The 27,035-nt window shown below is 55.2% G+C and overlaps 1 protein-coding gene across 8 annotated transcripts in view; it reads right to left on the minus strand.

The window, feature by feature from the left end:
• The window catches only part of LOC115607335 (ankyrin repeat and fibronectin type-III domain-containing protein 1-like), a 235,916-nt gene that overhangs the window by 8,983 nt on the left and 199,898 nt on the right, over positions 1 to 27,035 (minus strand). For all 8 annotated transcript variants that reach the window (XM_030484529.1, XM_030484527.1, XM_030484528.1 and 5 more), the window contains 9 exons: positions 6,979 to 7,180; positions 6,467 to 6,674; positions 5,961 to 6,155; positions 5,595 to 5,708; positions 4,785 to 4,882; positions 3,310 to 3,400; positions 1,272 to 1,379; positions 954 to 1,053; positions 262 to 394 (listed from right to left, as the gene is read on the minus strand). In XM_030484529.1, the coding sequence (XP_030340389.1) occupies positions 262 to 394; positions 954 to 1,053; positions 1,272 to 1,379; positions 3,310 to 3,400; positions 4,785 to 4,882; positions 5,595 to 5,708; positions 5,961 to 6,155; positions 6,467 to 6,674; positions 6,979 to 7,180 (1,249 nt within the window). The remainder of the gene's footprint in view (positions 1 to 261; positions 395 to 953; positions 1,054 to 1,271; positions 1,380 to 3,309; positions 3,401 to 4,784; positions 4,883 to 5,594; positions 5,709 to 5,960; positions 6,156 to 6,466; positions 6,675 to 6,978; positions 7,181 to 27,035) is intronic.

Below are 27,035 nucleotides of genomic sequence, written 5' to 3' on the forward strand. Positions count from 1 at the left end.
AGATCATGAGACTCTTGAAGGACACAGTGTCCAGGGTGGTGGCCATCATCTCAGCAGCATCTGGGGTGGCAGTGTTCAAGGCCAGGTTGGACGGGCCTTGGGCAACCTGGTCTAGTGGAAGGTGTCCCTACCCATGGCAGGGGGTTGGAACTGGATGATCTTAAGGTCCCTTCCAACCCAAACCAGTCTGTGATTCTCTGTGTCAGGAGACACACTGCTGCCATGTTCCAGCGCACAGCACAGGGTCCCTAGCCAACCCACCTTGGTGAACCAGAGAAAATCCTGCATGAGCAGGCAGGAGTAGGTGTCATCAATCTCTACCACAGGGATCTGGTCTTCATGGGTCACCAGGATGTTGTCGTCCTTGTAGAAGATGGCTGTCAGGTAGAGGCCCCTGCATGGGAGGGAGAACAGACTTCAGTGTCACCCCCAGCTGCCAGCTTCATCTCCTAAGGGCCTCTCTCCGGAGGGCAGAGGAGATGCCCTGCCCCAGGTCCAGCTTCTCCCCAGCAGCCTGTGTCAGAAGAGGCACACAGCCAGTACAGGAGCAGGAACAGGAACCCAACACTGCCAGTGAGGCAAGCTTGGCTGCTGCCACAGCTGATGCCATGGCTGATGCCCCCAGCACAATGGAGGGTGATGGGGCCAGGCCTGTGCAGAAGACACACAGTGGTGCCTGCAGGCCAAGGGTAAAGGTGGGCAGTGGGAAGCTGGTGCGGTCTAGAGGAGGGTGGAGTGTTGGGTGATGCTCAGAGATCAGGTACAGGGCTTGCCAGCCCAAATGGTGACACCAAGGAGAAATGTTTGATTTCTGGGCAATGGGACTTCTCTCTGCTGACACCACCAGCTCTCTCCAGGCAAGGACCCACCTCTGCACACCCCCAGACCCTGCGGGCACGCACAGCCCCATGTCCCTGCTGGGAGAGGGGCTCTCCACCAAACCGGCCTCTCACCGCTTCAGTGTCTTGAGGAACTTGCTGCCAGGGTGGAAGAGGTGCTTGAGGCTCTTGGAGACCGAGTGCTTCCTGCTCTGGGGCTGGTTCTTGCAGGGCTCTGGGGAGCAGAGAGCAGAGGATGCTGCAGCACAAGATGAAGAGCTGAACCAGCATGGCATGCCAAGTCTCTGCCAAGGTCTCCATGCCTGAGCTGTCTCTCTGCTGTGCTCACCCATGGGACAGACCTATTCCTGGTACCACCTCAGCCCTCTGGACCACACCACAACTCTGGACCCACCCCCCCCAAGCTCCCCGCCAGCCTCCCCATGCACTCACCATGGCAAATGCAGTGCTGGTGGACAGTCTTCACCTGCCCCAGCAGATGGTCCAGAGCTTCAGCTTGTCCCCTTCGCCGTGGGGCCCGGCCGTCATACTCCCGCCAGTCTGTGGGGGACAGACCAGCATCACCCCTTGGCCTGGGAGAAAAAGGGAGTCCCATGCCCTCCTCCCCATGGTACATCACCTCCCAGGTGTCCCACAGGCACAGCATGGCACAGCATGGCGTGGCACCACCTGTGGCTGCTGGGCATCTCTGGGTGGGCTTTCGGAGATTCCCAGGAGCACCCCAGCTCTGCACAGCACCCCATGGCTACCCCACAGCATGGCAGGGACACACTACAGGGGAAGAACAAGGTCCCATCTGTTGCTGCTGCACTTTGCTGGCCTTAAAAAATCACGTCTTCCTCCAGGTCTTCCCTGGAGCTGTAGCTTTCCCGGGCGAGTGCCAGGAGCTGGGCTCACCTCGGCAAACACATCTATAAGCTCCTGCCAGCTCCACCCATTGTGAGCCAGCATCAGGGCCCGGAGCGGGGCCGGGGACCCACCAGCGCTTTGTTAGCTTTACATCAATTGCTTTAAACACCCTCTGTGTCCTGCCTGCTGCTGTTTTCCATGGAAAGTTCAGCTCTGTTAACTTTGGCTGCGGCTTGCCACTATTTTTAGTAGCTTTAAAAACACCCAGGGAGGTGCCTGACTATACTCTGCTGGGCCAGGGAGGGATCTTTACTGAAGGGAGAAATATTAATGGAGCTAAAAATAAATAAATCCCACTCGTGTCTGATTCACTTCTGCGTCAATGCTGTGTGGGAATGTGACCTGTGTGGGATGGCAAAGGGGCTTTAAAGTGTGTGCAGACACACTGACATGCTGCCAGGGCAGGGTGAAGCCATGGTCATGCAGTGCAGGCGCAGGCTCTCTACACGCATCCATTTACATATGTGCAAATGTGGTTTTGCATCTTGCACCCCAGTGCTATGGCTCTTGTGTAGCTGCAGCTAGAGCCACACACGGGGCCTGCATGGCTCTAGCGCCATAGCTGCTCACTGGAGTCAGACCTGCACCTCTGATGCTCCCAGGCAGCAGCGTGCCTGGTCCCTCACTGCCTGCTCCCCAGATGCTCATGGGGCCACTCCCTACACATCCCACAGGACCACCATGCAGCAGAGTCCCATTCGGGGATGGGTGGTGAGGGGCAGAGGCCACCTCAGAGACCACTCAGCCCTGAACTTCACCCTTTCGGGCTGCTTCTTCCCAGCTAGAAGGAAGAACTGTCCTTCTAGCCTGGCTTCCCCAGCACCCTGGGGTGCATGTCTGACACTGGGTGGCTTTTCCCCCCTGCTTGCCTCATTGCCAGTGTGGGGAGGTGAGTGCTGACAGGCTGGAGCTTGTGGGTAAGGCTTGCGACCCCCATCCCAGCTCAATGCTGGGGAACGCAGGTCCCTGGGGCTCGGCTGGATGGGCTCTCACCTATCATGCAGTGGCACAGGGAGGGCTTGAGATGCACTGCCACGCAGGACCAGGATGGCTCTGAGGCCTGGAGGACACCTCCAGCTGTGGCATCCCACCGTGTCCTCCCTCAGCATGTGCCGGTGGTGGTTTTGCACAAGCTTGGTTGCCTTAGGGCAGATGTCATTGAGGTGGTGAGGCGCTGCCCAGCACTAAATGACAAACCTCTGCTGAAAACCACAGGGCTGTTATCCTTCCTACAGAGGAGATGGCTGCCCTGCTTTCCTTTTAACTGGGAAAGCAAAGCATCCTCTTCCCAGCTTCCTTCTTAGGATGAGCTGATCCAGGTGGCCTAAAATGGCTCAGCCAGAACTTCAGGTTGAAAAAATTCTATTTGGCAAAGCTCTTATTGCCTGGAGGCAGCACCTGCCTGCCTGGTCTGAGATCCCAAGTGCTGCCTCTGTTCTTGGGTCCACCAGACCCTATACCAGCAGGGAGAGGGACCCCAGGTAGCACAGGGAGCTGCCACTTCCCTGCATCGACCCTGCAGCCGGTGCCGGCTCCTGCTGGCATTCCCAGTTGTACTTACTGGAAGGGACAGCGAAAAGGGGCATGGAGGCTTGCGGGGGACCCCAGCCCTTCATGTTGTAGGCAGACACCTGGACGTAGTAAGCTGTGCCCTGTGAGGAGGGAAGCCACACTCAGCACACCGGCACTGATCCTGGCTCAGTGTGTGAGGGAAAGAGGATCCCCCGCAGCCCAGTACACCAGGACACCACAAGCAGTACTAAACCGGGAGACTGCAGCCCAGGTCACCAGCTCTGACCCCCCACAATTGTACAAAGTTCAATATCAGACACTAGAGAATCCCCACAACCTGGGTAGGTGGCTGTTTCGGGAGAGGCAGAGGAAGGATGGGACATTGCAAATGCTCCTTGCCAGGAGATGCTCTAACCCCAAAGACACGGGGCTTCCACAGCCTGGAGGGTAGGGGTGCTGCCTTCCCGCTGGGATGTGCAAGGATCCTGGAGACAGGGAGCTGGCCCAGAGCTGTCGAGGGCTTGTAGCACAGTGACAGTGATTAAAGGCCTCTGATTAAAGCCCAGTCAAGCTGCCAGATGTTGCAAGGCCTCCAGGCACTCATGAAGGCGCACAGAAGCCTGCAAAGCAGCTCTGAAAGCTTGATTGATGGGCTCGAGCCAGTCCCATGCAGCAACTGCAAGACTCAAGCCCCATCCCACCACACACAAGGGCAGCACCTCCTGCACCTCCTACCCCACAGTGGCTCCTGGGTTCCAGCACTGCTGCCTTGGCCAAGCCCCTCTTAACCACATCGATGCTTTCTCTGCTTCTTGAGCTGGTGGTCCCTGCCTGCCCAGAGCTTTGGTTTGCACCTCCCTGGTAAGGGCAACCCCATCCAACCAAGCATATCCCAGTGTTCCCATCCCAAGCTCCATCCCACTGCAGTCCCCATCCCACCCCATCTTCCCCGCGCTGGTCTGGCATGTGCCGGGACCAGAGAGCAGCCCCCTGGGAGGGGACAACTGACAGGCAGCATGGTCCCCGCACTTCCCAGGGAGATGAATCAGCCTGTGATGGTGACAAGCTCCTGGAGATGGGGATGGGGCTGGTTCCCCCTCTCCAATGGGGGACAGTGTGAGGGGTCAATGTGTGCAGGTGACTGAGGAACAAGCCACTGATTTATTGCCCAGGAAGAGCATGGCTGGAGACGGGAGCAGGGTGGGAACAGACAATAAGTCAGGTGCTTGGTGAATGGGCCTATTCTGCCTTTCACCCCAGAGTCCCCAGGCACCCCTGCACTGGCTTTCCCCATTGCCAGGGTGGCTGTGGCCATGAAGGGACACACAGATGCCTCTTCCAGCCTCACACTCTTGGCTCTGCCCACAGGCTGTGATGAACAGAGCACATACCATGGCACAATCCCAGTCCTCCCACTCAAGATGATGCCCCATCCCCTCCCCTCACTGGCTGCAGGGAATGACCTCACAGGCTGCACCGTGGCTGTGGGCTCTCCCCCCGCAGCCCAGACCCCCGTGAGCTCACCGAGACCAGCCCCTGTATGGTGAAGTGCAGGTTCTTCAGCTTGTCGATCACAGCCTCCCCCAGCAGTGGTGAGAAGGTGGGGAAGCAGCTCCACTCCACTGAAAGGAGAGAGACCGCAAGGTGCTGTGTGGTCCCAGATCAGGGACAGGCTGCCACGGCTGCAGCGTGTCGGTACCACTGCAGCATGGGAGCTGGAGGCAGGGGAGAGAGGGAACCACAGCAGGGGGCACAGCACAGAGAGCTGTGGTCCTCCTCACCAAACCATGTCAGACAGGGTGGGCACCCTCAAACTATGGGTCAGGAGTTGGGGATGGACGAAATTCTCCCAGAAGCCAAAACCAGCTGGTTTAAGCAGGTAAGGGGTGCAGGAGCAGCATGAAAACAAAGCACCCGAGTGTGCAAGATGAGGGGGCAGCAAACAAGTGGCACCCTGAGTTTTGACTTAGTGCAGGATGGTGGATTGGTCTAGCTCAGGCTGTCCAGCAGCCCTGTCTCCTCCTGCACTCGAGCACAAAGGCATATTCAGTGTGCAAGGCCAGGCTGGATGGGGCTTGGAGCAACCTGGTCTAGTGGAAGGTGTCCCTGCCCATGGCAGGGGGTTGGAACTGGATGAGCTTAAAGGTCCCTTCCAATCCAAACCAGTCTGTGATTCTGTGATTCTACAACAGGAGCTTGGCAACACTGCTCACCCCCCAGCATGCTGGTGTGGTGTGCATGGGACGAGCACCCCAGCACGCCCCACTGACACACTCAAGGCACCCGCCCATGGTTGCGTGCCCTCTGCACTGCTGTGGAGACCCCTGTCTTTACCTTTGTACTTGGTGACAATGGCTGAGTTGACACTCAGGGGCTCCCCAAAGGTCACCTGCACTGAGGAGCTGCTGGCCACGGAGAGGCAGACATTGGTGGGGGCATCTGGCACTCCTGGGGACAGAGAGTACAGGGACCACTACAGCGAGGACGATCACTCTGAACCCCACAGTGTCTCTCCTGGGCCTCCCCCCAGTCCCAGCGGCATGCTCCCAGAGCACCCACACAGTGAGCCCTGGCTACAGAGTATGGGGATGCTCTGATGGGTGCTGGTGCAGCCCCATGCCTGCATGACACAGTGCCCTGCTCCTTCCACCAGCACCGCGGCTGGCCCCCAGGATCCCCAAGCCTCCTGCGGGCACTCACGGGCATGCTCAAACCCTGCCTTCATGCGCTTGTAAAGCTGGTATCGCCACTCCCAGGCCTTGAGCTGCTTCTCCTTGTCAGAGCAGTCGGTGTTGGGTGCCTCATTCACCACCTGCGCCGTCAGCTCATTGACGCGCTGCTCCGCTTCCCGCATCAGCGTGGAGAGGTGCAGTGAGCGGCTCTCCAGGCTCACAACTGTGGGGTAGGTGGTATGGCCGTGGGTCCCAGGAGGGGAGCCAGCAACAGGGAAGAGAAGGTGGTTAGGGCAAGCCCAATCTCTGCTGGCAACAAGTCCCCTCCCCGAGACCCCATCCTGCACTCTATGTCCTGCTACTGGGCTCCATTCCAGTGCATGGCAGCACTCGAGCCCCTGATGCAGCCTGCACCAGTTTCCCACACCCCAGTGACCACCTCCCCAACCTGGACCCCGCTGCTTGGGCTGCCCCACTCCACCAGGTTGGAGACCACAGCAATAGGCACAGCATGGCTTCCCCATGCTAACTCACAGTGCGGGCTCTCCTTTGCTCCCGCCTGCAGCAGGGCCCTGGCGATGGGAGCATTGTTGGTCATGATGGCGATGTCCAGGGGCAGTAGCCCCTCACTGTTGGGGGTGTTTAGGTCCAGCTCTTCAGGGCTGTACTGCTTCAGCAGCTCCTGGACTCTGTCCAGGTCCTGCAGTTCCACAGCCTCGAAAAGGGCAGCATTGCTCTGGAACTGAGTGGAAAGAGAAACGTAGGTCAGCATAGGGCACTCTCCTCCACCCTACCAAACACCCTAGCCACTCACCAACACCCCACAAACCCAAACAGGGAGTTTGGTCTCAAGGGCTTGGGAGCATCTGCACATCTGGGCGATGCCAAGCAAACACCCGGACCAGCTCCAGCTGAACTTGCTCCAGGGTGGTTTCTCTTAACACACTCTTGGTCTTCCACCCAGGGGACAGCATTGCCCACACACAGACCGTCCATCCCCATCTTCCCAGCTGCAGTAGCGCTGGATGGAGCCAGCAGGCACTGACCAGGTAGGACTTGCGGAGCTTCTCCTTCTCGCCCCGTCCCGCCAGGCTGCCCTCGTCAAAGGACGTGTAGTTGACACGGAATTTCCCTGACAGGTTTCGGTAGAGCCTCTTGGCTGCGTTGGGTGAGGAAGGGCCTGGAGGCTTCCTGGCCTGCGCCAGCTGCAGGTCCCGCATCTGCTGTGTCATTTTAGGGGAGGATGACCTGGGAAAGGGCAAGGACATGTGGGGAAACAAGGCATGGAGGACAGACAGAGAGGCAGAGGCACATGTGCAGCATCGGGACTAAGGCATGACCCAGGAGAGCCAGAGCAGAGCTGGGGTAGGACCGAGGTGAGTAGCTGCAAGGCAGGTGCCGGTGCCAGCAATGCCTTCATCCACTTGTTCTCAGCTGAGGCCGGTCCGTTCCTCCTCCCCATCACTGCTATTGGCCCTGCGGGGGTCTTGAGAGGCTCATATGAACCCTGTGGGTGAGACATCTTCATCCAGACCCAAGGGCCGGTCTGGCCCCACACTACCCTGGAGTTGGGATGCCCCAAGGAACCTCAGGCTGCTGTGTTCTGCAGCTGGTCCCCATCCATCACACCAGGGAAATCTCTCTTTACTCCCATACTCCACCATCCAGCTCCAACAGAGATGGGCTGTCTTATCCAGAGCCAACAGCCCCTAGCCCCATGCTGGGTGAGTGCTGCCCACCATGCAGCTGGCTTGGGATGGCCTCACACACCCTCTCCACATCCATCCTTCCAGCAGGAGCCTGTCTCCTGCACTCATTGCTGTCTCTCAGCCCTCTTTACTACATCAGTGCCCTCAGGGTTCATTTATTCCAGCAAAGGGCACCCTCTGAAAGTGACCCAGGCTCCACAGCTGCTCCTCACCTTCTTCATCCACACTGATTATTAAGCTACAAAATCTTTTCTCTACTCTAATTTTGGTTTCTATTTTAAATAGCAGTGATAAATATGTAAAGTTACTAGGAAAGCTGGGACCTACACGAAACCTGGAGAGGGGCTTTTGACAAGGGCCTGTAGGGACAGAAGGGGGAATGGCTTTAACCTGCCAGAGGGGAGATTGAGATGAGCTCTTAGGCAGAAGTTCTTCCCTGTGAGGGTGCTGAGGTGCTGGCACAGGTTGCCCAGGGAAGCTGTGGCTGCCCCATCCCTGGCAGTGTTCAAGGCCAGGTTGGATGGGGCTTGGAGCAACCTGCTCTAGTGGAAGGTGTCCCTGCCCATGGCAGGGGGTTGGAACTGGATGAGCTTTAAGGTCCCTTCCAACCCAAACCAGTCTGGGATTCTATAATCTTTTCTTGGCTTCCCAGAGCGGGAGCTGACCCCCCCCTGCAGCCATGACTCCCATGTCACCACCAAAACCTCTTCCCACCAGGCAGTGTGGCCCCGCTGCTGTGAGGGGCTTTTGCCCATGAGTCATCCCTGACAGCTCAGAGGGTTTCCACTGGCGTCAAACATCTGATCCCCTTCTTGCCGCAGCCCATGGCACAGTTCCCAGATGAGGAGCACCAGGTCTAAAGAGCATTCAGCACAACTATGCTCAGCACAGTTTCTCTCAGTTTTGACCTCATACGCCTGTGCATAAGGTCAGATATTTAGGGGCAAGGTCTTCCCCATATCACTTTATTGGTTAAATATCAAGCAAGGGGTAAGCATGATAAGAAGCATGACGGTTGTATTGAAGGTCAAGCCAAAATGCTACCACGAGGCTGCGCCTGTGATGATGGTGTTTATAAAGCCACCATCAGGAGGCAGGATATTAATAACAACTTCACTATGTGCTCTTCATTGCCCTGATTTCAGATTAGGCACAGTGGGCTGCAGGAGGCCCTTAGTGATTTTACCTTTTATTACCGTGATATTTAAAAGCGGAAAACGATGGGGAGGTTGGCTCCTGCCAATCACTCATCTCACTGGCTTCAGCCTACGGATTTAGAGGTCTTGAGCGTGGCCCAAGCCTTGGTGTCAAGTTGCTGCCCTGGATTCCTCCAGGGATGGGCGTTATCTGAATGTAGGGCTTTACAGACCAGGCAGACAGTTAACACCAACCACGTGAGCTTCAGACACCCTAAGCAACCACGCAGAGGTTGATGAGATGTGTGCAGCAGGGTCCTGCTGGCTCTGATGGGGCGGAAGAGGAGCAGCTCTCTACCAGGAGGGCATCACCATGGCAGGAGAGATGTGCACAGTGCAGGGGAGGGCTGGAGAACTGGCCCTGGGCTCACTGGGACCTGCCCAGCTCTCAGTCCTGAGCTTACAGCCTGAGCACATCGTGTTTCATCATGGACATGGAGCAGCTCCTGGCACGGCCACTGCAGAGGGCTCCTCATGCCAAGGGCTCTGCAAACGGCACATGCAAGCCTCTACAGACAGCAAGTACAAGACCCCAGATATGAAAGGAGTGGAAAAGCATCACACAGCTCTGCTGTCACTGATGCACATAAACAAAGAGAGAAAAGCCACCTGTGCCTGCGCAGGCTGGGCGTTTTGGCAAGAAGAGGCAATTAGGAAGGCAGGTCCTGACCCACAGGCCAAGCCCAAGAAGCAAAGTGCTATCTGACATACTTAGGAAAAAGAAATGGATCAACTCAAGACTCTCCAGCAAAACCTTGTGCTTTCTCTTGTGTTTAAAAGAGCTCTCTGCTGCCCAAGTCCTCCTCTCTCCACCTCCAGCTGCTGCTTGGAGGGGAACACAGCTCTTCAACATGCTGGTCAACAAGGTGACTAATTCTGCTGCGGTTCCCCTTCATCCAAGTAGGCAACAATGCTCTCCCACATCAGTAAAGAAAGAAAGACCCCAAAAGTACCTCTCTGGAAGTTGGAGTAGACCCTGTTGTAACAGATCCCTGCTCCTTCCATGCTTGCAGAATCAAGGTTTAAAAAAGGAGAAGTGCTTTGGAGCAAAAGCACTTTTTTCTGCCAATTAAAACATACGGCAAATGATCCAGTAGAGGCGGAGTGCACAATTTGGAGGAGGTTTTCTCAGAGATGGTAGAAACAGAGGTGACACAGAGAAATTTCTTGCTGTTTTCCCTCATCTGATTTGCTTTTAATGAGAAGTAAAGAGACAGAAATTATTCACAGCTCAGGAGTGAACATCCATCTATATTAAACTGGCTGCCCCAAAGATAAAAGAGTTTCCTGCCCTGTGGTCATGAGTCACCTGGACTCAGTGAAATGATCTTGATTTATCTAGAGCTAAACTTCGCCCTGGAGCAGCTGATTGATAGGTGAGAACAATACCCAGAGATGCTGTGCCCTCAAGGTATGACCAGCCAACACCAGCTTGCCCCATGGCAAAGCCCCATCCTGCAGGGATGTGGTGGGAGGAGGTCCCACCTCCTCTGCCTTTGTTGCCTCAGTGCAGCCGAACTAAATTTATCATCTCAGCCACAATCAGTTCTTGTTGCTAAGTATTTACCTACCTACTGCAAACACCACAGCACTGGACGGGTGCTTTGCCTGTCCCAGCAGTTCAGTCTTCTGGCCATGGGATGTGTTTGTGACCATCGAGAAGTCGGTGTGGACATCAGGTTTGCAATGCCATAAGGCCACATACCAGCAAACTCCATCACCCCCTCCATGGAAAAGGCTGAGGTTCTGAGACAGGATGTGTTAGGGCTGGCCAGACCCACGTCATGAAACCAATGTCATGAGGGTTATTTTCTTTTAAAGCACATGAGGATGGATGTGCATAAGACAACTTCATTTTGTCCCTCCTTCTGCAACGAACAGGGTACTTTATAACATTGTGGTTTCTGCATATTCTGAGTTTTAATGTTTCCAATGCTGCAGAGCTTGGCCCAGTAAACAGTGTTAATAATTCTTGTAATTATATGATTTTAAGTGCATTTTGTTTAAGGGCGTTGTCTTTCTGAGTCCCAGCAAAGAACCAGTCTATGTCAGCCCGGGCTGCTCTATCCCACTGGCAGAGCCCAGACCCTGGGCCGGCTGGAAGGAGCCCTTGGGGCTCGCCCCAAGCGCAGCAGAACCTGCGTGTCCTTCCCTGAGCACCCCATGGGGATGGGTGCACCAGGGAAGGACACCACCCAACGTGTGAACCCTAGGGGGACTCTGTCCTCCCTGCCACCATGTGCTCCCATCACAGGGACAGGGGCTGGAGGTACCCAGGCAGGCAGGCAGTGACTGTCCTGCCCAGAACTTACCAGACTAGATATAAGGAAGAAATATTTTATGCTGAGGGCAGTGAGGCACTGGCACAGGCTGCCCAGAGAGGTGGTACCTGCCCCATCCCTGGAAACATTCAAGGTCAGGCTGGATGAAGCTCTGAGCAACCTGATCTAGTTGAAGATGTCCCTGCTCATTGCAGGGGGGCTGGACTAGAAGACCTTTAAAGATTCCTTCCAACCCAAACTATTCTATGACTCTAGAAATCTACGATGTAGGTGGTGGGGACCACGTTGGCCATCCCACACCACTTCCCACCAGTGGGAGCCTGCACTGTGAAGACATATTGCTGTGCAAGCAATGCTGCTGCTGGTGGCAATGGTCTTCTAGCCAAACACCGAGGCTGTCCAGCCCCTGCTGCCCCAACATTGGCTGTGGAAAGGATAAGCTCATGGGAGCCTGCCCATGCTGGCTGTAAGAGGGCAACTCCAGTCCACAGCATTGACGTGAGCTCAGCACTGTGCTCCCATCCTTGGTGTCGGAGTGGCTGGCTGTCACTTTGGGAAGCTGCTCCCTGCTGCCTCAGCCTAATGCAGCCAAGAGAGAAGCCATGGGGCTCTGTGCATGAGAAAAAGGATGGAGATGAAAGGTGATGAAATGCTTTGAAAGGACAAGGCTTGTGGTGGGGAGGAGGAGAAGGGTCCTTGCAGAGCTCGTAGCCTCGTGGCACTGTCGATGTCAGTGGTGCGTTAACTTCCAGGGATGCTTTCCTGAACCGCAGACCAATTCAGTGCACAGGGTTATCCAATGAAGGAACAGGCAAAGGACAGGAGAAGCCTAAAATGCAGTTATTCCATAGAGCCAACCTAACCCAGCCAACCTCACCCCAAACTGGGAGCTTCCATCAAGAGTTCAGCCAGTAAGATCAACATACAGGCTGCTTCCAAAGGAATCTGAGTGCGAGGGGTCTTTCTCATCTGAGCACACTCAGCCCAACCCCACCACCAGGACCACACTCACCCTTGGTGCATGCATCAAAACACTCAGACACTAAGTACTCCACAGCAGAGACCAGTTGAACTCCTCACACACAGTGGAGCTCCTCTTGGCTCATGGGGACATGAACCAGAAGCACAGTGTCCAGCTTGAAGAGGAGCTGCTGATGCAGTCATGTTGCCCGTTCTTTTTGCCTGAGTATAAGCAATTTTTCATGACGGGCAAAATAGAGACTGGATCCAAAATGGAGAACAAGTATGGGAGCACTTCCAAGAGTGGGATTTCACAACCCACCGAAAGGCACACTCAAAACTAGGACAAAACCCTGCGCTTAGCATTCCTGCAAGGCAGCAGGGTCCACAGGAGCAGCCTGCACACCAGCTGCCCAGCCTGAGGTGTGAGGACCTCAAAAGTCACGTTTGTGTGGTGACCTGCCCATGCAAAGATGGAGCAAAACACTCCTCCATGGAAACATCTGTGTGCCTGGAAAATGCACTTGCTTATTGAAACCTGGGTCCAGGAAAGGCACCAAACCAGAGCCAGGGCTTTGTTTGTTAGTTTCCTACAGATTTTCTCTTTTTTCCCCACTTGGCAAACCCACTGGGTTTTGTTTTGAATGGAGCCGACGCGAGCATGCCTCTTTTGTTTAGCAATAACAACTAACTTATATAGCCCCTGCTCCTGCCAGAACATTTTTGTTTGAGATCCAGAAGCCCAACGCCGTCAGCCCAATGCTCGGAGGACCTCAGCATGGTGCAGGGCCAGGAGCTGCGCAGCACCCAGGTCACCACAGAGTCTCCTGAGCATCAGGCACCCATTTGCCAACACTGGTATGGCTGCACGTTGTCCCTGCCATCTCCATACTAGACATGCCATGGCGCATGTAGGTGCTTCTTGAGGAGCTCATGCCCCAAGGCAGGAGAGAACGGATCCCATGGACACACAGCCTCCTGCACCATGGCACTGCACTGGATTTAATAGTGGACACCCAGCAGCCCAGTACCTGGAGGAGAAGAGCACACCCTGGGTGAGACCTGCAGTATCTCACCAGTGTTCAATGCCCTGCATGTCTGCAGGGGAAGAAGTGGAGGATTATTCTGCGGGATCAAGAATCATGCCTCAGCATCCAGGCTGTTCTTTTGCATCCCTTGGGAACACTTGTGCTGGGGGTGCAGCAGCTGTCCCCTTGGGACCAGCCCTCGCTCAGCTGCTGGAGGGGCTCTGGCAGCAGGGAAGCACATGGGAAGTACACAGTGAAGTACACAGGGAAGCACATGGGAAGTACACAGTGAAGTACACAGGGAAGCACACAAGGAAGCGCACGGGAAGCACACAGGGAAGCACACGGGAAGCACATGGGCTGGACATACGATGTCCCACATCCCAGGGCCGGCTGGCTACTCGGCACTGTCCTCCAGAGGCACGGCCATGTCCCCTGGTGCAGCACAGCAGGGAAGAGCCTGCCCCACTGCACCTCCTTCCTAAATCAAGGCTCTGAATTTGGGAGAGACGGAGACTTCAGGACTCCAAGAGAGGTTGGAAGCCAACCAAGTAGATCATTTGCTGACAGCCTGTGGAGGGCTCCCATAAAATACCCTGTTTCTGCAGGCCCAGCAGTACCTCTGGGGGAGGAAGGGAGCAGAGATACTTAAGCAAATTCTGCTGCAACATGATAATGCTGATGCTTCTTTCTTTTCTTATTTTTCTTTTTTTAATTAAGCATCCCAGTCACGGTTTCTAAGTGAGCCCAGAAGGAGCCTGTGGCTCAACCCCCATTAAAATACAATCAAAATCAGACTGTCAGCTCCCTGGTCTCTGTGACCATCATGGTGAGACTGCAGTTGTGCGCATGCTGCAGTCACTATGTGGCACCATCCTGGCTGTGCCTACACATGTAGGTCCCTCCTGGGCAGCTGCTCCCTCGCCTGCACACACGCCTCGCCCAGCACTGCCGGGACGCTGGGGCACTCCTAAGGGACAATGCGCAATGGCTGGGTCTCCAGCCAAGGCAGATGATGCTGACAGTACCATCAGCCCAGCATTAAGCTGGTCTTAAGTGGGGACCAGCTCTGGGCACCCTGACCCATCCATCCCTTGAGGGAATGGAAACATAAAACCTCAGAGGCTCACACAGGCTGCATCCCCAGACAGGGGTCAGGAAGGAGATGCTGGAGGGAAGAAGCAATGTCCATGTCAGGCCCTCAGCTCTGCACCCACCCCAGCTCTGCTGGCTTCACTGTTTTCATCAAATGGTTTGGGTTGGAAGGGACCTTAAAGCTCATCCAGTTCTAACCCCCTGCCATGGGCAGGGACACCTGCCACTAGAGCAGGTTGCTCCAAGCCCCCCTGTCCAACCTGACCTTGAACACTGCCAGGGATGGGGCAGCCACAGCTTCTCTGGGCACCCTGTGCCAGCACCTCAGCACCCTCACAGGGAAGAACTTCTGCCTAAGAGTTCATCTCAATCTCCCCTCTGCCAGGTTAAAGCCATTCCCCCTTGTACTGTCCCTACAGGCCCTTGTAAAAATTCCTTCTCCAAATTTGTTGTTGTCACCTTCAGGTATTGGAAGACTGTTGTAAGGTCTCCCCTGAGACACAGGGATTTACCCCAGCAGAGCTCCTGGCCCACCCTGCATGTATGCTCACACCTAGAAAATCCACTCTTCTGCTTCTGCACTACCAAATTCCTGTGAGATCAAGCTGAGTGGGTCTGTGCCTCACAGACCCAGGGTGTCCCTGCCTGGAAGGGCTCAGCTCAGGTGCAGCATCCCCCTGTCACAGCACCCCCCGTCCCCGGGAAGTCCCAGTCCCTGACCAGCAGCAGAGTCCCTGGGGATGGCAGATCCACTGCTGGGAGCTCTGCTCAGCCCTGGGCTCCCTGCTCCCGGTCAGGGTAAACCCTCCTCACTGTGCACTCCACAATGCCAGCCTGTAATTGCTGCTTGACATTAAGTATCTGAGCAAGGAAGTCTTGGGTAAATGTTCTTGCCATGGGAACACACAGTGCTGAGTCTCTTTAATTACATTGTTTTTGTTTGGCTTGTTTTATTAGTTGTGCTGCGGCTTCCCCTCCCTGACAGCCCGGAGAAGCGCACGCTAAATATGGCCGGGTTTAAAGCCCGCCGTGAAACCCGAACCACGGCACCAGACTGGCTGGACCCGGGGCATGCCAGGGTTACGCGGGACACGCATTCCAGCCACCCCGCGCCAGCCCTGCACCCCGTCCTGCTCCAACACCGCCACCGCTGCGGCCATGGCACAGCCACCACCCTCCAGAACACCCGCGCAGCCTCCTCTTCCTCATGCCACTAAACCCTGCTGGGAACACAGCCCAACCCTTCACTCCATGCCCCCCCAGCTGCCCTGTCTCCATTATACCCATTGCTTCCACACTAAACCCCATCCCACCCCGTCTCCATCACATCCATCACTTCCTCAGTGGTCCCCATCCCTGCCCCACACCTGCTCAGCCCACCTCCGGCTGCCCCTCGGGGCCCAGGAGCCCTCTTCCCACCAGCCACGCCACTTTCATCTTCCTCTGCCCCCCTTGTTATTTTAAAGGCATTCCAGAAGATGCTGTCAGGCTTGGATGTGGTTTGGTTGGGTTGTTTGTTTTCATACTGAAGGTTTTATGATCGCGTTGGGAACAAGCCCTAATTGAGCTGCAATTCGAATTGCAGTCCGTGGGCATTTGTTTCATTTTTGGAAGGGCTGAAATGGCAGCTTAAGCTGGAGAACGCGTTTGGTTTTAACTGGAACCTGATGGAAATGGGACTGAGCAGGACGGGCTGCCCCGACCTGTGACTAAAGCCCATGGGGAAGCCCTGTGCAGCCACCATGGTGGCACGTACCCATGGTGTGCCCTGTGACCACCCAAAAATCCTTCTGCTGCTGGGCAGGAGGCAGATGGAGCTGGTCCTGCCATGCCAAGCACCCAGCACACAGCCCTGGGGACTGGCTTGGTTTGAGCTTGCAACCACCCTGCAACCCCTGCATCCTGCAACCCCTGCACCCTACAACCCCTGCACCCTGCCAACCCATGTCCTGCAACCCCAGCACCCTGCAAACCCATGTCCTGCAATCCCTGCACCCTGTAAGCCTCTGCACTGCATGGTCTGTGACCTTGTGCTTGCCCAGCACCCCAGAGAGGGAGCTCAGCACCCCTTCCTGGGTGCTGGGGCTGGCTGGGTGCTCCCTGTTCCACTCGGGAGGTGCCTCCACACCAAGAGCTGCTCGCAGGGACCAGGCAGCAGAAAGACAGGACCTAAAGGTCAGTGTCCAAACTACCCTTCACAGGGTCGGTGTCAACTTCTGCTGACCGTGCCCCGCACTGACTGCCAGAACTAGTGGTTCAGCCCCGGCACCCAAAATGTGCCTGATGCTTCTGGCACCGGCAACCAGCTGGACCTTTGCAGGTAGGGGCAGGAGGACAGACAGATTTCCAACGCACAGAGAGACCAGCTGAGCACCTGCTTTGCACTGCAGTGGCGCTTCCTCCTTTCCTTCCAGGATCTCCCAAGCTCCGGATGCTAGAGCAGGTCAACAGTGCTCTGGAAGACACCTCCCACCTGCTGGCACCATCCTGGCTAAATCAGACTTCCGCATATTAAAAGCGGATGAGCAGTGGGGGCTCACGGCCCCTCTTTCAGGAAGAAATCCTATCCCAGCTTGGCCTGCCAGGAACGAGCACTGCTCTGTGCCACAGATGCATGTGTGCAAACTCTTTTCGGGGGTATCAAATGCAGAAGCTGAGTCATACAACGCCTGCTCTCAAAGATCACTGGAGGCAAAAGGAAGGAGAAAAAAATATCTCTGTGGGGTTGCAGGGCCCCAGCTTGGACCCAATTGGAGCAGAACTCTCAGTGTGGGGATGCTCAGCCATGCGACTATGGCCTGGAGGAGTGGGAAGGGATGTAAGGACATGCTCATCCAAGCTTGGTTCTCCCCCTTGCTCAGGCCCTGACACTCGCTTCTTGGCAGAGAGCAGGGCAGGCTGCTGGGAAGCTGCTGTGGCCACCCCAGGGTGATGGGTCAACCCATGCAGGCTAGGGTGGCCACAGCAGCTTCACCAGCAGCCTGCATCAGCATCTCCAGATGGGAGAAGGGACCATGGGGGCTGGGATGGTATTGTCCCAGCTCCTCTGAGGGCTGCCACCATGTACCTGCACCAAGTAAAATACTCTGGAGCCAGGAAGAAGCGCTAACTTATCTTCCCCTCTGATGGCTCAAGTGTTTGCAGGAGGGATGTTCTGCACTTCAGCATGGCCTCACACCGGGGTAACATCCCACACTGCCTCCTCCTCATCCCCACTGGCACCCACTGGGGCTGTCCCCCCTGAGACCGAGACTCTGAGGATGCAGAGGCTCCGCAGCACCCACACACCAGGCCTCTCGCTTGGGTTCAAACGTTGGTTCAGCTCCTTGCTCTGCTGGAAATGGGACTCCTGGGACCTGCATTGCTATTGCCTGGACCTGGGGCTGCAACTCGCCCTAGCACGGGGGCACAGCTACATGCCATGGGAGCTGAGACCTACAGACTCATCACAGCAGTGAGAGGCAATCGATTTGAACCCATACCTGCGAGGATGACCAGCAAATCCTTTAACCTCCTGCGCCACCTGGTGCCACCAGGAAGAATACGCTGGTGAGATCCGGCTTGCATGGGAAACCACCTCTTCTCCAAAACCATGAAATTGGACAAAATCGGCCCAAGGAGGAATTCTGGAAGTCACCTGAGCTCAGCCACCTCACATCTGTGCCTGGTCTCCATTCTCAGCCAACTGCATCCAACCTATGCTTCACAGCCCTCCAGAGGACCTCCCCAGCCCATCACTGGGATGTGCCTTCTGGTGGAAACCCACCTCCAGTCCATTGTCCTACCCAAGCCATCCAGATAGACAGGGACCGAGTGGCTCAAGCACCCTGAGGCTGCATGATGGAAACCAGCACTGCTGGCTGAAGACTTCCAGAGCTGCACCCAAAGGGGTTATAAAAGGCAGGCCACAGACATTGATCTCAGCGGGGAGGAGATGACAGCCAAGACACAATAGAAGAACAGACGAACACACACACCCGGCTCCAGAGCTGCTGCCCAGCTGGTAAATGTTACTGGAGTCAGAAAACCCCTTTCCTGTGGGAAGGCAACCAGCGGGAGCCAGCCGGCAGCACTGGGCACACTGGTCGCTACCCACATGGTGTCCTTGGCACTTACCAAGAGCAGCCACCCCCCCTCGAGGGTCTCCTTGGACTGGCATGTCCTAGGCCGGCTCCCTTTCAGCACAGCTTCATGACAACGGTTGCTGCCAGCTTACTCCACAACCAGCACCCATTGGGGTCTTCTCTGACCAGCCCCACCACGTAGCCCTGCTGCCAGTCTCATGCCAGCACCACCCAGTGCAATGTCAGAGGAGCTGGATCACTGCCACCCAACTACAAAAGCACTCACGTATGCCATAGCCAACCTTCCCTCCATGCATTTCCAGGGGAGTCAGGGTCCAAAGGCTGCATTCCAAGAGGAGGAGCCAACTGGTTTTTGCAATTTTTCTAGGAAACACGCCACAAGTGCTCAAGTGCTCTTGTAGTGGCACCAACTGGGGAGACCTCACCCCCATCAGGCCTTCTTCCAGCCAAGGTTTGTCTGCTGCCTCCATCCAACTGGAGATTTCCCACCCGCTGTGTCACTTCATTATCCTCCTAGCTACATAAAGCTTTGAGGGGCCATCAGGTGGAGAAGCTCAAGCCGAGGATAACAGATCTGTGGAGGTATTGTCAGAACCCCAAGAACACCAAGTAGAAAAGATTCCCACACTAATATAAAAGACCAACATTAAAAACCATGGTAATCACCAGGTCAAACCTCTGACCATCAGGACATGCTCATCTATCTATGCATCGATGCGACCAGTGCTGCCAAGCACACCCATGGGAGAGGCAGGCATGCATATGCCCTTTCCTGAGGTCTCTCTCAACACGGGAGCTCTGGAAAACGCTCTCTCCTCTCACCAAGTACTGCCTCAGTTTCTCCTCATCTAGAGACAAGACACTACCCAAGTTGACCTGAGCTCCATTCCTTGCTCTACCACTTGGGGCGAGAGGCAGGTGACGCCCACAGCCAGTGGGAAACTGAGATAAAGATGATGTTGTCTTTTGTAAAGTGCTTTAAGACTTGCTAATGAGGAGCACCAACCAACTCTTGGGCTCCCTGCAGTCACTACTCCTGACCTGGACTCGCATGGGCAAGGGGGTGCCTCTAGAGATGGAGCAGGAGGTGCTGGGTGCTGCTGGAGAGCAGCGGGTGCAGTGGCCAGAGCCTCTGCCGATGGGGACCTCAGCAGCCAGCTGCTGAAGGGCTCTTCCAAGTGTGTACAACCATGCTTTCCAGAGGCTAACAACTTGACCAAATCTGTGTTGATTTCCACCAGGAATGCACCAACCCTGCCAAATTTCAAGTCTCTTTTCCAAAGCATGGAGGCACCAGAAGTCCTCAAACAAAGAGACGGGAGGAGAAAAAATCCTGCTTAAACTTGGGGGGGGGGGGAGGGGGGGGGGAGGGGGGGTAGGAAAGAGAAAGTTCAGCCTGAGGCAGAGCAAGCATGGAAAAATTCAGCCCAAACAGTTGAAGTCTGGCAAAGGTATAAGCAAACAAACTCCCACTGGAAAGTGTTCTACAGCCTGAACAACAGGCGTCTACAATCAACAAGTTGGGCCAGAGGTGCCCGCCTTGCCCCTCGCCCCTCCACGGGAGCACACGAGGATAACTTCATTGCAAGGGTGGCAGAGGCCAGTGCCTGTAGGTGGACCTGAAGACAGGAGGTTACAGCATGGGGCAAGAGCAGACCACTCCGACCCCAGCACCTCAGAGATCTCTCAAAGCAGTTGGGAGATCCCTGTCCACATGGTTACACCGAGCAGGAGCTTAGAGCCAGACATAAGCAGCTCGGGTTCCTCCATCACCAAGGGGCTGGGAAGCATCTCACAGAGCTGGTGACCCCAACACACGGTGGGTACTGCTGTGTCCTTAACTCCCCTGAACAGTGAGGGCAGGGTGGAGACAGCCAGCTCACACCACCATGCTCCTCACCCTGTTTCTCCTGGCTGTGTGCTGAAAGGCAGCTTCCTCAGGACCAAGATGCCCACAGACCTGGAAAGCCCCTCTAGGTGTCCACTGCCCCTGGGCACATGCTGCCCTGAGATGCACCACCTTCTCCTGCATGTTAACATGGGGGGGCTGCTCAGGCTGCAATCAAGGTGCTGCAGTGGGGTGCCTACCATCCCCCTTAAGACCAGGGAGAGCAGCAGTTTGGCAACATGGTCCCGGTGTAGCCCAGGGACGGCTCTATCCATCTGTTGGCGTTTCTACTTGGGGTGACAAGAAGCTGCTCAGGCAGCAGATACCTCCTCCACGGAACAGCAGGAGGATGATGGCACACAAGGAAGGCAGACTTGGGTCCCTCTGCATACCAGCATCCTTATCCTGACCCACCTGCATCGTCAGGAAAGAAAAGGGCCAAAGAAGCTTCACAAGTTCAAGTGAAGATCACTTCAGCAGAGCTCTGCTCCATGAGCAAAACTGCTTTGCTGCTTGCCACAAGCCTTCCAGAGCTCGTGACCAGGGCAGAGCAGAGCCAGGACAGCACTGGGAGAATGGGACCTCTTGCCAGCATCAGCCTTCCACTTGCACAGAAAGCAGGCCAGCGCTCCACCGCATTATCCACTCCTCACTCAAGGAGCTCCAAACCCATGCTCACAGCCAAGGTTTCATCAGACACCCCCTTGGGCAGCCAGCAGACACTGGGCACAGACTGGGGAAGCAGGAGCATTAGCTGAAGGTCACACAGGCTTATCTGTGTCCAGAAGCAGCCTTCTTGCTTCCCAGGATTTGGCCTGCTCCCCGCGGGATTTCAGCGACACAGGTCTGATAACCGTCAGCACCCGAGTGGCGCAGGGCAGGACGCAGCTCCGAGCTGCTCCTGATGTGCAGCAGCAGGGAGAATGGAGCAGAGCTGTGCTGGACGCCCGCAAGGGCACAGGGCAAGGACAAGGCACCCCTTGGCATGGGTTAGACCTTAGACAAGCTGCTTGTGCACCAGCACATGCAAGCCTTCACCCAAGTCCATTTTCTGACAAGGTCCAGGGGCAGAGCAATCCCTGCCAGCACCAGGAACCCCACCAAGCCTCACTGGGCTGTCTCTGCCCTCAAAGCTGTTCTCCAGCACAAGGTCTCTCCTTCAAAGCTTGTGTCTTCTGATGAAGGCCAGGCTTGCAGAAAAGCTGAAGGCTCCATCACACAGCAGGAGCAAGGACTCTCTGACTCCAGAGCCCAGTGCACACTGACATTTAAACCCAAAAGAATTTAGGATTATACCTGCCTGGATCTCCCCATCCCACCTGTCCATCTCTGCTCCTTCCACTGCTTCTTATCAGAATTGGCTCCTCTTTGTCAGCAAAGATGCTGATGAACAAGAACACCATTTGGAGGGGGGATAGACTCACTTTTTTTAGCATGTGCTCCCTGGGCAGAGGAGGTTCCACTGACTAGGACACCTCATGCAACACAGAGACCTTGACCTTGGTGCTCTCTGCTGAAGTGGTAACATAAGCTAACAGCTTCAGATTGTGATCCCAAAGTTACAAAGCCTAAGAGTAAAGCTTCACCTGCCAGCTCTGAGCTTGGAGCCAGCCAACATCTTGTCCCTGGGGCTGGGGGAACAGGTTTGCCAAGAGAAGACCCCATTTACCAATTGTCCTGATGCAACAGCCAGCTCCTTCACCAGTAGATCTCAAAGCGCTTGAGAAAAGAGGTCAGTGTGCTGTGCTCCTTTTAAAGGGTGAGAAACCAAGGAACAAAGAGGGTCAGATCTCACCCTCAGTTGCACAGTGGGCCAGGAGAAGCCAGGTCCCCTGTGCCCCAGGCCAGACTTTGTCCCTGGCCCCCAGGCCAGGCCACGTTCCTCTGCAATGGGTGAAGCTCAGAAGCTTCGATAAGTCAGTTTGGGTGAGCCTGGGGGTGGAGAAACAAGGCTACAGGAAGAGCTGAGTCACCACGCTGCCAGACCTACCTCCATCTCAGAGGATGCAACAACCATGTGCTTGCAAACCCATAGGGTCTGTATGGAGAACATCAACTCAACAAGCCACAGCATCCTGCTGAAGGTGACGATGGCTCCCCTTGGGGCAGTGGGCCAGAGTCAATCCTGATAACGCCAAGAAGAGATGTTTCTTGGAACTCTGCTCAGCTCAGCAGCTGCTCTGGTGGCCATGCTTAGCAAATGCTGCCACATAATGTCAAATGTTCATTTTTCAAAGCTCAGAAAAAACAGCTTTTCACAGTGGACCATCAGCAAGGAGCCTGCCCTGACTTAAGGCAGGAGAGATTTGCCTCCCAGCTACTAAATGGTCAGCTCTTACAGGCCCTCTTGGCGTATGTGAATGGAAACCAAACTCTGTCTGAACAGATCTGAGAAGGCTCAGGTGAACCTCCACACCATGGGCAAAGTGAAGACCTTGTGCCATTCTACCACCATTGTGACTTTGTCATGAAGACCTCATCACCATGCTCATGATGACATTGGCAGCTGCTGCCAACTGTCGAATCTCACTTTGGACAAAGCCAAGCATGAACCTTGTCTTTTCCTGGCCCTGAAACTGGAATTTTTATCAGATCTGCACTATTTTGCACTGCCGACATGGAAAAACCTTCTCCACATTGCCCAACAGCTCTTCACAGAAGATCTTCATCCCTCTTCAACCCTCCCTGATAACAGTGCAAATAAAGGCAACAAAGGCAAAGTGGGATGGGGAGAGGAATGCTCCTGTGGAGTGAGCTACTGCAGGGCGTGTGGGCGTAGATGGATGAGCATTTCAATATTGAGGAGAATGGGAAGAAATCTGGAAGTAAGGAGCAGAGTGGAAAATAACTGCTTCTCCTTGACCTCCACCAGGCATGAGGCTCGCAGATGCGGACTTCACTTGGACTCACAAACCTCCTCTGAAAAGCCAGCAAGCCAGCAGAAGACCAGTGGGTAAGAGAAATGGGTGTGAAGCAAAGCGATGGGGAAGAGTGAGTGTGTAGGTAGCAGGAAAGACTCAAGCAAAGGTGAAGAGAAATCCCAACACACCCAAGGACATGGTCCTCAGTGTCCCAAGTGTCCTGGGCTGACTCCTGCATCCAGCTTGGCCTCCCTGCTGAGTGCTGCCCATCCTGCTGCATCCAAGCCAGTAGGTCTAATATTGACCTGGCACTGAGAGACGCTCTCCAGGAAGATAAACAAACAGGAGGTTCCTGAAGTTCTGGCAAGCAGAAGTGTCTCAGCCAGGAGGAAACTATCAAAGAGCAGAGAAAACCGGCACAACAGGGACTGCCACTGTTCAAGGGACAAGGAAGGATTAAAAGTACTCCAACACCTTGAAAATGCTGGCTGTCAGGACGATCTGGAAATGTTGATGCTTCTGGGCTTCCTGACCCCAGTGGCCCCAGCAGCATCAGCAGCAAGACCAAGACCAAGACCAGAAATCTCTTCTACTCCAAGGGCAAAGCTGTCCCCAGGGCTGGGGCAGCCCAGGGCAGAGTGCCTGGCTTGCTGGGGCTCTCCATGCACACAACTCATGCATACCATCCTTCTCCAGCCAAGAATCAGCTCAAGGAGAAGCCAGGTTCAAAGCCACTGGTCTGAAGCCTGACCACTAGTAGGAAACCAAGACTATTATCATTATTCCCATTAAAAGACAAATATTGAGATACTTTGTGTGCTGGCTAAGAGGACTGGAAGAGCTAAGACCCTCCAAATCCAGCACACTATGGGAATACCAGCTGGTGTGGAGGATCCATGGGCCTGTCAGGAAGGGCTTGACTCACGCTAAGATTCAGACATCCATGAGGTTTCCCTTCCATGCCAAGGATTGGGGCATCCCTGCACTTTTCCTGCAGCATAATCATGGGGCTAGAGCTGCCTGCTGTACAACCTTCTGGGTATGGACACATCCATGGAGAAGAACCGGTGGAGATCCTGCAGGACGAAAAGCATTGTCCACACTCCTCAGCAGAGATCAAGGCATCCATCCTGCTTTGCAGATCCAGGCCATAGGAAATGGCAGAGAGATGATAAGAATAAACCAAAACAAATCAGGCAAATAGGCTATTTGAGAGCCACCAACGTGCACTGAAGATAATGGATATGCTGCACTGAGAAATAATCTTACTGGGGCTCAGAGGTATCAGCTACCAGCAGAGAGAAGCGGCCAGAACAACACATCAGCACAATATCTGAAGCTTGTCTTTGAAATAAATGGTGTTTGCTTCCTGTGCTCTCAGTGAGGAAGGGATCTGGGTGAGAGCTCCAGTCCCAGACAGGGAGAACCTGGAAATCAGTCTTCTCTGAGCATTTCCCTTCTGTCACTTTCCCAGAGAGCTCAAATGACACAAGAAACAAATGCAGATGGGACCACTGGACCTGCTGGAGCCAGTGCCCGTGGCAGCCGGTCACAATGCTGCACACAGAGGGTATCCAGCCTTTGGTCTTCTCCCAACCTCTCCATCCTCATCGGAATCACAAGCTGAGGTGCCTCTCCCCAGTCAAGGAGGAAGCCTGAGCTGATGGAGATTGTTGCACAAGGAAAGGAGGCACAAGCTTTGCACAGACCTTACAGATGTGGATGGTCCCAAACTCACCCCATGCTGCTCTCCTTACCCACCAGTGCCCGTGGGATTGGGTGATCCCACCTCCCTGCCGGCAGCATGGGATGGCAGAAGCAGAGCTGCATGGACCATGACTCCTCTGCTGTTGCAAAGCCCCTGAAGCAGATACATTGCTGTCATCGCGAACAGCAGTTGCCCTTAAGCTGCTCTCTGTTTGCAGATGACTCAGGCAATGAGGATACAAGGTGATCTTCCGCAAACAAATAATTCCTTTCAAATGCCTTCCTAAAGGCAAACCCAACTTTCAGGGACATATTTTGAGGGCTTTTTCCTCCCCAACCCCATCAGCGAGTCCCTCACAGTCACTGGTGAATCACTGTCCCACCAACTCCTGGTCCCCCCATACACCCAGAGGCACCAACCATCGCCATCCCCAGGGTGCTGGGGATAAAGCCAAGCTCTTGAACCACATTGCCCCATCCATTGTTCAATGCCAAAAGCTCTGGGGCTCCCTAACTGGCATCCAGCTCACGCATGGGGAGGTGTCCTGGGAGGGTGGGGGGTGGCAGCACCAGGACCAGGCAGCCAAAGCCCCCATCCTGCCCTGGTACAGGGGGGTCTCCACAGACAGCTCCTTTCTTGGTGGGGCTGCAGATCCTCTTGATCACATTTATCACCCATAAACTGACTTTCTAGTGGCCTGCTGATGGCAATGTCCATCTGCCACGCTGGGGGAAAGCTCAGGCTGCCCATGGGCAAGGGGCCCTGCTCCAGGCTGGCTCCCTGGGCAGCCGGGACATGCTGGCAGACCACAGTGTGGTGTGGAAGTCCAGCTCCTATACAGCTAATTCAATAAGTCACAGATACCATGAGTTTGTAAGGCAGAGAGGCTCCACAGCTATTAGGGGAATTAGGAGCGGGGGGAGGAGGAGCTGAAATGGAGAAGGGATGGAGACGGGGAGGGTGGAGAGGGGAAAGCTAAGACAAGCAGCAGAACAAAACATCCCATAAATCATGAGGAGCTGCTGAAATACCAGAACAAATGACCCCATAGCTTGGCCATTGTTCCTGAGCGAGGGCTTAAAGCACTCCCAGTCGAGACAAAGTGCCTCACGTTCCGTTTCACTGCTGCGCCGGCTCATCCAGGACCTGTGCTCAGCACAGCCGAACTGGGGCAGTTGCGCTGCACCCTGAGTGATGGCCAGGACTGGTGAGATGCGGGAGGTGACGCTCTGGGCAAGGCTGGATGCCCCGCACTGGAGCAGACATGGAGCTCACATCTCAGCCTGCCTCGAGTATCTCTTTGCTCCCAGATGCCCACAAACCTCCCAGGCTCTGGCATTCCTCCCCTTTCACAGAAAGGCTCAGGTCCTTCCCTGAAAATAAGGTTTTCCTTCTTATTTTCTCTCACTCAGGCTAAGAGCTTCCTCAGTGGAAAGAGAAGGGGGCTCCATGCCTCCTCTTCTGTGTTGGATTAACTTAGGAGAAAGACAGCTCAAGTAGGGCTGTGAAACCCAGAGGAGCTCTGGGCATTCTGTCTTTACGGTGCTGCTCCTCCCCACCTCCCAAAAAGTTGCTGACAATTCACTTTGTGCTGGCTGCCCCTGGCAAACCATTGACCATCAAGCAAAGACTCCTGGGACAAGTCCTATAGACCACTGCGATGGAAACAGCACAAGGATTTTGTCGAGCTTTGCAGTAGCAGCCGTGCAGTGTGCTGGCTCAGGAACAGTCAGACGGATCAGCTGGCAGCTCAGCACCTCCCCCAGGCTCTGCAGCCCTCTCAGGACTGCGGCACTGGGGTGCCAGGAGGTGAGGAGCCTGATGATGGGGACAGGTCGCAGCGCTGCCTGCTGATGGCAGCTGAGGGAAGCTATGGAAGGAGCCCAGTTGCACCAGGCACCTCCATGGCACAGATTTCACACCCCAGCACAGCAACTTAGGGAGAATTTCCACACCATATGAGACCACTTAAACCCAAAGGGGAAATACTGCATTATAAAATTTTAAATAACTTCCATGAAAACACTTCCATTAAACCCTTTTGCTTTATAATCAAACCCAAAGCATGGGGCAGAGTGTGGCAGTGGAGCCATGTGTGCCGCCTCTGCCAGCCCAATGGCACAAGCATGGTTCCTGTGCCTGGCGGCTGCAGCTCCTGCCCTCATGGCACCATGGCACAGAGACATCCACCAGCTGGGATACCCAGCCCCAGTGCTGCTGGATCACGGAAAAACCACTCCTCACCTTCCCACTGGGCAGGCACGGGCTGCACGCGGAGCTGCTGGTCCTGG

The sequence above is a fragment of the Strigops habroptila genome, chromosome 4 (assembly GCF_004027225.2).
Source record: "Strigops habroptila isolate Jane chromosome 4, bStrHab1.2.pri, whole genome shotgun sequence".
NCBI classification, from domain to species: domain Eukaryota; kingdom Metazoa; phylum Chordata; class Aves; order Psittaciformes; family Psittacidae; genus Strigops; species Strigops habroptila.